Below are 11,030 nucleotides of genomic sequence, written 5' to 3'. Positions count from 1 at the left end.
AATGCCTCAAAAGGCACTCAAATTGCCAGATACCTAAGTATATGCTTGATGATATGCTTGTTTGCAGAAGCAGAATATTTTTAAAAGAAGGGGTTTTGTTAAAATAGAAACGACAATTTAATACTTAATAATTTCCTAAGGTGCGCACAAAAGTATTTTTGTTGAATTTGTAAACTTTTTTATATTATGCTATGTTTTAACTGAAATCTATTTCTGTGTTGAAGAGTACTGTTAGTAACAGCAATTTTTCATTTTAATATCAGTCATAATAATTTTGTATTAATTATTCTATTGGTATATGATATTTGTTGCAGAATTGAAGAAATATTATATTTCGAACTTCAAATGCACCTCCACATACCCTCTACAATGCACAAGTAAATCTGTTGCGTATGCTGAAAAAATCTAAAACTGTTTGTTTACGGGTCACTTTACCATTCTAACTCCACCCCATAAAAATCCCAGCTGGACGCACGCAAAACACACATGCACTTGAGCCTTTCACCGCTTTCTCCCGGAGAAAGGGTTGCTGAAGGATGAAGGATACGATATCATGTGTGGACGCTCGAGCAAACAAAAGTGCAAATTCCCGGGGGGACATTTGATTGAATTCAGACAGTTAACCGTCCTCATAATGCGCATTTTCAAAAAAATAGAAAAGGAAATCCTTTGGCTTCTGCTTATCTGCCTGGAAGAAAAATATCAAAAAATTTTAAAATCGTCTTCAGGGGCTGAGGAACAGTTTATTTGGCAAATGGTATTTGTTCTTTGCCAGTTTTTGCCCTGATTGATATTATTATGGATCCGTCCGTTCATTGATTGATGGTTTCGGTGGAGGGCGCTTAAAAGAATCTTCTATTTGGATTTTGGAAAATTAAAAAGCGGCTTAGTATCAGCATCCTTTTTCAGTATTATTTGCCATACAAAGCGTATTAAAAATTGAAAGTTGAAAGATTGCCCAAAGGCAGATTTTAAATTCATTGGGTGGCGCCACGCGACATTTTTTCGCATCGATTGAATAAAAAAAAAACGGAATGGGAGCATTTCAGGAATAATTCAGTGTCCTTTGTGTGACAAAAGGCTTTGATCTCTACCGCCGGTAACCATTTCAAAATGTTTGGTTGAGGGGTAAAGGTGGCATTCTTTTTGAGGTGGCGATGTATTATCAACGATGTTTAAGACCAGTACGACTACGAGTATCAACCGAACGAAAGTACTGAGTGAATTAGCCAGTACTTTCTTTATCTTGTTAGCCTCCAATAGTTATGGAAATGATAAATGGAATTTAATCTAAACGATTTCTTTCAGCCTTGATAAAATGTAATATTCTTTGGGCTTGTTTTGTTAAACCACAACTCAAGAACCAAGACAAAAACTTCTGAAAATTAAATTAGTAGAAATATTGAGCCCATCACTGATTAAATATGCGACCATTTCAATTTAGTAATATTTTTATTTCATTTGTATGCATACCATTTGCTTTACTTAGTTTAAATTACATTTAATTGCTTAAAAGAATGTGTAGTTTGGAGTATTTATGTGTGTAAATATTTCTACTTTGAACTTGTACTATGTTTATGCTCGTTACGCGAAGAGCGTCTTATCTTCGATTTTTTCCGCATAGATTCTTAGCCACATATTGCTTATTGGAATAGATTTATAAACTAGATTGACACGTACACAGCTTATATATCGACGGCAAAGTAAATATAAAAATATGTTTTAATTTTAAAAAATATATTTCCATAAATATTCGCTAAGTTTAAGAAGCACTCTACCTAGGAAGTTGAATCTTTTAATTTTTCCCATAAATAGACACCAAGAGAGTTGTTTGTAAAAAAGTTGTAACTATTTGTAGTCATAGAATATAGAATAGTTTGGCTTATCAACTAAGTTGGTTTGAAAACTAGCTGCTGCTTAAAAAATTTTGTTTTTATCTTTTCAGACCATTTTCCAATATTTGTTCGGAGTTTTCTTTCATTTTTTTTTGCACTGGGCCGACCTCCTACGAGAACCTAACTTATTCCGTTAAACAAGTAGAACTAACTTAAATAAGTTTACTAAACAAATACTTGGACTGTAAATTTTTTTTAGCAAAATTATTTATCACATTTGCGCTTATCCAAAGTTTTAAATTTTGTTGTATCCCGACGGATAAGAAACTATGTGCTTAATTTCCAGCAAAGAAAATACATGTATCAAAAGTTAATCTTTTTTTTTTGGGTTTTCCTTGGGAAATTGATTCACATTTCTCTGTCACTGTCTCGCTCATTCTCTCTCGAAATTTTCGGGCTGCGCTAGTTCTCACCAACGTAAAGTAATCACAAGTTGCGCTTTTAGGAGCCTTAGTTGGTGCTTAATTTGTTCTTCGGAAATTTTACTGCGCCTGCGGTTGTATTTGAACGGTGGCCTTTAGTTTGCTGGACTTTCCGGATGACTTGTGCTGTAGGTAAAATTGCTTCAGCACCTTGCACATGGTGATGGCCAGGATTTTCCAGGCCAACAGTTGCTCCTCGGCACTCGGAGACGCAACTGGCTCACTTGTTGCTCCTGCTGGCGGGATTTCCTGTGCTGGGGGTCCTGACGGAGGACCCTCAAAGTCCACTTGATCATGTCCTGGATCTATGGAGTAAGCCATGGGGCTATCCACTTGATCGCCACTGGGTTCCGAGTTCGAGACGTGGTCTTCTTCGAAGAATGGAATCGCCATATCTGAGTCCCTCAAAATGTTACGTAAAAATGGCACTTGATAAGTTTGTTTGTGGTGTGGCCGGGGATTTCCTGCTTTTCCAGATCTGAACTCTTGGCGAGTTGTCGTTCGACTGAGGAGCTCAGCCCGCAGGGCGCCCGTATTTATACCCGGGAAACGGCGGGAGAATTAGCAACCCTCTTTGCCCGCTTTCTCTTTTCCATCTTCCCTCCCTTTTTCCCACCTCTCTCTCTCTCTCGCTCTCTCTCTCTCTATCGAGTTGACTATGAATACCATCATCACGTGCAGTAAACGTTTCCTCAAACAAAATGCAGAGAGAGTCACACTTGTGGCATGTTACATACGTTTTAACGTTACGTTTCTTGCCCTTACGTTACGTTTGAAGTTCGAATTTTCAGGGGGTGGTTCCAAGCGCTGTGGCCTTTCCTACGTTTTTCGAACTAGGACAGGAAAGTTTTCGAACACGAAACAATACAAATTTAAGGGGAAATACTTTATTTTAATAAAGTGAAACTGGATAAGCTATAATTAGTTATTTTTAGCGAAAACCATTATGTTATAACAGAAAGAGGCAGAGTACTATATTAAAATTATATGTTTTTATAGCTAGCATATGCTTATTTTAATTTCTAAATTTTCGAACAGCAAAGGGGAATCTGTCGGATTGCTTATACAAAAATTCGATGTGAGATTTTGCTTTGACTTTTCTTTACTTTTCTTGCCTTGGCTTAGACGTGACCTTGACCAATTTCCGGTGGCCTTTTTTCTGTTTTTTTCTTGTTTGTTTGCCACGAGTGTGTGAGCCTGTATATTTAGTAAGGATTAATTATTAATAAATGTTGAATATTCTAAACTTGCTTTATCACCCCACACATCTATAAAATGTTACTATGAAATTGTTACATATGCATAGAATTCGTACTTAAGACTTTAAATTCTTTATCTACCTTTTTTTATAAATCTAAAGACAATCAATTTCTCGTCCTACAACTCCGCATGACCCTCAGAACAATCAGTTAGCATTTTCTGAACCACATGCCAGGAATATTTTATAGAGAAAAGGAGTGTCTGTTGAATGCTCTGCCAAATCAATTCCACAAATCAACATAATCAACTTCTCGTCGTAAGTCCAAAATATAATGCACTCGCCGTCGAAAAACTTCTTTTGTTACCCACAGAGTAAAATGGGTTTGAAGCAGCGCAGAATAAGAGGGAAAGCTGAAATAAGTGCCGTAAAAAATGTAAAAACTTTTTTATAGTTGCCGCATAAAAAATGTAAAATAAAAACCCAGCAGAAGAAATTTAAGGCAAATCTACGAAAGAATGCACAACAAAAGAAAATCACCTTCGTGGACGTTCAGGTGAGAGGGCGGGGTCCGAAAATGATATCCACGCGATGATAACCCCCAGAAATCAGAGGAAAAATCCATGATCTAATTTGCTAAACACTCAAGCGAAATCAGCGGGGTTGGGCATATCACATACATATACCTGTAAAACTCGCAGAAAGGCATTCTCCAGAGCAAAAGCAAGAGCAAAACAAAGAAAAGAATTGTTTTCGCTTAAAAGAACATTCAAATGGAAATGTTCTGCTTGGCTCAACACAAACAACAAGTGCAGGCGCACACACAAACTGCATTTATTTAGTTAGCAAGCAAAATGGAAAAAAGGGAAAAGGAGCAAAATGTGATCCAAGGGAGAAAACGCATCGCATCGAAAGAGTGGCATTTGAGTACCTCAGACAGACAGACAATGCATATATATACCCATATCTATAGGTATACGAATAAAAGTGAAGTGCGCCGGGGCATGTGCAGCACACGAACAACAAAAAAGACGGCAGGAAAAAATCACAAGGAAGCAGCACCCAGAAAAGCGAGTTTGAAGACGAGAGTGATAAAAGGATACTCTATTCTCGGGGTAATAATTATAAAGGAATGCCTTAATATACTCACTCTAAAACCGTTTAGTTTCTCTTGGATTATTTAAAGGTAATCAAGGTGTTCAAAAAACATGCATCAAATATGCAGTCCATTTTAACGCGGTTGCACATGTTTGTTTCTATATGTAATTTATAGAGAATTAAAAATATTTTTTAAGAATAACCAAATAGAGAGCGTTTTTATTCACTCGCACATTCTTTTACTCCTCGAGTCCTGTACTTTCCTTTTCCTTTGGAATTAATTTCCCTAAGTCTCTGCAATGTATCCAACTTATTGCCAATCAGTAGCCATTATAGGGTATTTACCTTTCCAGAACGGATACAACAGAAATTGTAGCATAAAACGCTGGGTCGTTTTCGTCGCAGGGGCACTTTGTTGCCTTCTGTGTGTGTTTGGCTGTCAGATTGATATTAAATTATATACCTTATTATCATTGCAGTGTTTGCTTTTTTTGTTTGCCAGCCATGTCAGAGGGGGCGTGGCAAGTCGTGTTTATTTACAGCTGGCAACAATTGTTGCTGAAATGCATTTCACTTTGCCGCACTTTGGAGGATGCACCTCAAGTCAAAGTCAAAGCCAGGACACTTCACATGTGGTTCCCCATTCTGCATTTATGGGTGGGTTTTGTTTTGTTTTCTTGTGTAAACTGTTATTTTTCAAGGAGGTGGAAGGATACAAGAGCTTTATGCTTGATGGCTGCGCCCAAGTGACATTAAATGGCATCCACATCCTTCGGCTTCTGTCTCGCTCTCTTTATTTCCCTTCTCTTTCCCTGCCATAAAGCAGCTAAAGTGGCAGCTTAAAGTTCCCTTGCACTTTAAAGGTTTCCCATTCAGAGGACGTATTAAATATTTATATTTCCAGCTATTTACGCATTTTTCCTTTATACTGGCCATCAAAATAAATTGAAGTAATTTTAGTTCGGTGCGCAAACTAAATGGGATTAAAGATTCGATTGTTGATTGTCTGGGCAGCTTTATTTGTTTATTTGCATTGGCTTCATGAGAGGTGGAAATTGCAATAGAGAAGTGTAAACCTTAGTTTTTCAATTCGTCAACGAATATGGGGACTTTTTTATGCTTCAGTTGATCTAAATACGTTTAGGATAGGTTATACAAAATTTGCTGATGCAATATATTGAAGTTTGAACGGATCACTGTGCAAAATAATAACAATGGTCTATGAGTTTAATCCAATCTTTAAGGATATCAAAGCCCTGCTAAAAAGACTTTTTGAGCTCTATTATATTTATTTTTTAAGTCATATAAGAAACCGGTTTTTGGAAAGTAATTACCCCAGCCATAACAATTGGTTACTAACAGTCGCATCTACCAAAATCTGATGGCTAATCGCCTCCATTGTCTACTGCAGGCAACCAAAAGTGCTGCACTAATTAACAAATTGATTTATGAAAATGAAAATGACAAGTCTCCGGGGACAAGAACCCAATCATCAGGGTAGACTCGAAAATCTCTCATATGCAAATATTTTGGCAAAAAACAAAGCAGCTACAAAAATGAGGCACAACCACCCTTCGGATGGTCGAAAAACTTTGACTCTGCGGTTAAATCTGGAACTCATCCACCGCAGACAGACATTTAATTAAGGTGTCTTCATGGTTACAATCTGCGACTGAACTCGAGTGGCAAATGAGTCTAATTAATAACGAGGCATTTGCAGCATAATTCATTTGGCAGATCCAAACGCTTCCATTTCAAGCGACGAAGTTGCTAAACCTTGTTTTTGGGATGAGTAATTATTTCGAGGCGTTGTGTACAGATGCTTTCAAACGAGATTCATAATATTTATTTAAATGTATTATTGTATGTTTTGAATCTGAGGGAAAAAATTACTTAGATAAAATAATTTGGGTTCAAAAAAAGCAAAATAGTTGTTGCTCTTCAAGCCGCATTTGGTCAATTACTTCCTTTTTCATTTTGCCTTACCCAAAAACTTTTCCCCTTTGTGTCCGACAATTTTTCTTTGTGGTGATACCATTTTGATGACTTAAGCCAGGCGTCTGACTTGAATTTATTGCCGGGGTGATATGCTTGTGCCTTGTTGCCCTTAATTTATGCAAATTATTTAGCACTTTCCGCCACCTACAACCCCTGGACACTACAATTAATTTCCAGGTTCAATCATGTAAACCAAAAACCTCCGGAAGTGGTATTTATTTTTGGGTTGGTTTTATTATAATCGAATTTTAAGGATAAACATTGTGCTGCAAACTAAAGTAAATAAACATTCTAGCCCGGCCAAGACATCAAAAGCGTGTTTAATTTATGGTTCGTTAGGTCAGCCAATGGCTGTCAGCAAGTGGAAGGGCTTTTGTCTGGACCCGAACCTCAATCCAAACCGTATGCAAATCAAATGGAGTATTCATCTTCGTCAGTTCTTGGACCTTTTGCGGGTCCTTTGAGGTGTTGGCTTAAACACTAAATGGAAATTATACAAAAGGCAACGCAGAACCACTCCCAAGTTTCACCCCCCAACGATGGGCCAGGAATAATTCCTTTTTGATTTCCCTACCCCGCGTTGGAAAACTGTGGGAAAATGGTCACGACACATGTGAGACGAGAAGGAAAATTTATGTGTGTCCAGTTGGGTCGTAAAAAAGGGACAACAAACTTTACTTTCTTCGTGGGGAGATCCAAAGCCATACAAAACATACAATTGGAACGATTCTGCAAGGATCTTAGTGCGGTCAGTTCAAGTAAACATAAAAGGCGACAAAGTGCCACTTTGGTGCTTTCAACTTTCTTCCCTTACTAGTTACTTTTAAATGATTCAATGCTTTCAATTGCCAAGTATTTCTTTTTTATTTTAAACTCCCAATTTTGAGGGTTGTTGGGCAAAGAAATGTCTGTTGAGCATATCAAAAAGCCGATTCGGTTGTTATTAAATGTTTTACGGCCCAACCAGACCAGGATATACAATGGAAATTTTTGAATTGTTGAGCTCCAAGGAGAGTTAATGTTTATTGTGGACTTTTTATTGTCAGCTCAGCTTTTAATTTAAATGATATAACAAAATGTTTGACTTTATATGGTGGTCCCAAAACGTACTTTGTGATATGTGAAATGTTTTAACAAGGAGGGTATCCGCACAAGGCTTTGGGTCATATAAAATTCTCTTACATTGTGGAACACTTCCGAAACTCCATAAGAAAATAATGTTCAAGACCAAACAAAAACCAATTGATTTTTAAACAAAAATTGTTGTACTATGAACTCGATGGTTTACCTTTTTATTGGCCGTTAATCTTTGTCAGAGTATTTGGAATTCCGCGTTTTGTTTTCCCAATCTTGTTCCCAATTTTCTTAAAAGTAATTCAAAGTAAACGCAGCGCATTAAAAATAATTTTTATGTTCAACTTTATTTGCAATATCTTTTAAATTGTATTTTTCTTTATGTATGGCTGCGGGGTTGTTTAAAAAGGTTCTCGTTTCTTTTTACTGGATTGTATTTATTAGTTCTAAAAAATGTGGCTCGGCTCACCTAATTTCGCAAACCGGTGAGTTTTTGCACAAAACGCTTTTTAACAGCAGAAATAAATTTCCTTTTGAAGGATTTCCTCGATGCAGAACAATTGAAATTTATGATGGCTTCAATTCGGGGGCGTGTGCACTGCAGGAATCAAATAAATTCGATGATCATAAAATTGTCTGCCAGCAAATCCATCCAATATATCAACATATTTGACTACCAATTACAGACACCTTCTCGTCGACTTTTGGAGGTGGGAAAAATTGTGACTCAACGCACACGATAATTTATCGCACATGCCTACATGAACATGTCACCCCCTCGGAACTCCATGTTCTGTGGGTGTGGGTCCCAGTGAATATATATTCATATTTTCCCCATATGACCATTGTCTTTATCCCTTTTCGGGCTCAGACTTGGGCGATGATTTGCAGCCGCTGCCAGTAAATCAAGCCTGCAGCATTAGATCAGATCAGCAGCCTGCAAGGATAATAAATGAATTGTTTATGGACCGACAAAGTGGGCAAAGGCATGTCCCCTGCTTCTATATTTTCTTCGTCTCACTTTTTTGATATACTGCGTCTTACTTTGAGGAGTATAAGCTACCTATATGAATCTGACTTGAATATATCGTTTGTCATTTTGATTAATTAGAAGTCTTTCAAAGTAAAACGGAATTGTAATATTGAGTTAACAGATCCGCCTTAAGATTAAAATTACATTTTTAAGCATTTGCAATTTTTAATCAACCCCCTACTACTAAATTGTTACCAAAGGTATATTTCTCTAAAGCTTTATTATTTTTTATAATTTAAACAACTTGTGGGGACTTGAAGTCTTGAAGTAATGATCTGTAAGCTTTTATTGCAGGCTTATTCACACCTTCTCTCTTCGTCGCCTTTTTATGTAATTCCCCACTTCCTTGTTTCAGTTTCGGCATCCCACAACCTCCAATCCTCATGTCCTGCCATCGCTGCCCAAAGGACAATTGTCAGGCTTTGCCTGTCATCCGTTTGTTGTTGTTTGTTTCTGGTTGCTGGCCACACGCCGCAGCCAAGTTCCTCAATTAAAAAGGGTCCTTCCCAGGGTGGACGGGTGTACGTCCATGTCCATGTCCATGTCCGGGCAAATACGTCCATTGACGGCAGAGAAAAGAGTTCAATTGATGCCTGACATATTCCTTTGTGCGCCGCGAGGGGTGCGGGGCGAGGGGAAAAGGAGGAGGGGTCATGCAAATTGTCGAAATATTTTCAACTGACCAACAATTGAGTGGGTGGTTCAGAGGCAACGGTTTCCCACCTTTTCACGCTGTTGTGATTGGTTTTTGTCTAATGGAACTCGAGCGTGGCAACAATTTCATTGAATTGGATTTCAATATAGCACAAATATGTCTGTGTGTCTGAATAAAGAGCTCCGCGTCGCTTTCAATACCCTGGAAATGAAGAAAAATAGGGTTTCGTTTAGCCAAAAGCAAAGTTAAGCTTTAAGTGCCAAGAAGCAAATTAGACTGATATTTAAATACATAATTAAATCCCCTAGAAAAATGCAGAAAATGCAACAATGTTTGGTCTACCCGTCAAATGACAACCTACAAAGTTTTAAATATATTAATAATAAGTAGATCTAATAAATACAATTTTTCCTGAAAATCAAAAAATTTACAATAATTTTTTTTAAATATTTTCCTACCTGTTAGACATCAAAAGAACATAACTGTACGGTATGTGATATTCGCCACACTTGATTAAAGAATATTACCTTTTGATTTTGTTGAGGCTCCCCGTCGTAGACACCGCCGAGGCTGTATATGTATGTACTTTCCTTTCACAATTCGCTGGTCATTAAAAGGGACACGTGCAGGGAGGCACGTGACCCGTGCCAGGTTTCCCTTGTTCTACTGAAAACGAAACTCCGAAACTGGACCTGGGATCCCGGGGATCCTGAGACCTCTTCCATTGTTTCGGCCTGCCTTCCTTCCTTCCGTTTCGGTTTTCGGGGCACTTGAGGAATATGTTTTACAATGATTAGTGTAAATATTTGAGGGCCAAACTGCTCACACAGCACACAATGCCGACTGCCCGAGCTCAAATTGGGCCTCGAACCGAGAGGCATTTGTCGCTTAATTTTTGTACAAATACATTTCATTATATCGATGTTGCCCGGTGCGGTTTTGGTTTCACTTCCGGTCATGCGTCCGAAAGAGAGTCCATCATGTTAATTTGTTATTAATTGTGCCATGTTGATTTTTGTTTTGATTTCTCTTGTGCCGGAAGAAGGGTATTGTGTGAAGTGAAAAGCAACACTCTGGGAAAATTTCTTCAATGTTTGTTGTTATATAATATAAATACTAACTGGGCTTTAGAAACAGATATTTCTGCAGCTCATAAACATTTATAATTTAGAATATAGATTAGGTGGAAATCCTTTTCTCTGGTTATAACTACTTTGGCCTGCAAACGACTGGTTCCCAACTTTAAAGCAATTTTAGACCATGCGGGCGCGTCGAATTTCCCGCAACTTGCATAAATTATAAAGCGGAAGAGCCTTTTGGATGGGAGCAGCTTAATCAACATCAGACACACGACCCACGTCGTAATCCCTTTACGACGAGCACCAGATCGAGCTGAAGGAAAGGGTTAAAAAACTAGGATGGGCCAAAAGGAGCGGGCGTGAAAAAAGAGCAACAATGTGGGAATCCCCTGCCACACGGTCTTGCATGTTTTGAAGTATCTGCTGGCTTCGGGATTCGGGGCAGCCCATCAATGTCAGTCATAAATTCATCACGCAAATCTGTTTTGCATTCGTGCGGTCACGTGACTTCCTCCTCGGCATTAGATAATGTTTGACATTCGAGCATATTAATTGTTCAAATTAAATAGATCTGCTGC

The 11,030-nt window shown here is 38.0% G+C and overlaps 1 protein-coding gene across 1 annotated transcript; it reads right to left on the bottom strand.

Moving 5' to 3' along the window:
* Positions 1-1,433: 1,433 nt before the first annotated feature.
* LOC6534223 lies at positions 1,434-2,837 on the bottom strand. Its single transcript, XM_002094869.3, has one exon. It carries the CDS (start codon positions 2,708-2,710, stop codon positions 2,378-2,380), a length of 333 nt encoding a protein of 110 aa, XP_002094905.1. The 5' UTR covers positions 2,711-2,837; the 3' UTR covers positions 1,434-2,377.
* Positions 2,838-11,030: the final 8,193 nt, after the last annotated feature.

Source organism: Drosophila yakuba, chromosome 3L, assembly GCF_016746365.2.
Source record: "Drosophila yakuba strain Tai18E2 chromosome 3L, Prin_Dyak_Tai18E2_2.1, whole genome shotgun sequence".
NCBI classification, from domain to species: Eukaryota; Metazoa; Arthropoda; class Insecta; order Diptera; family Drosophilidae; genus Drosophila; species Drosophila yakuba.
Note: the sequence above shows the minus strand (reverse complement) of the source record. Positions and strands in the feature narration are given on the sequence as shown.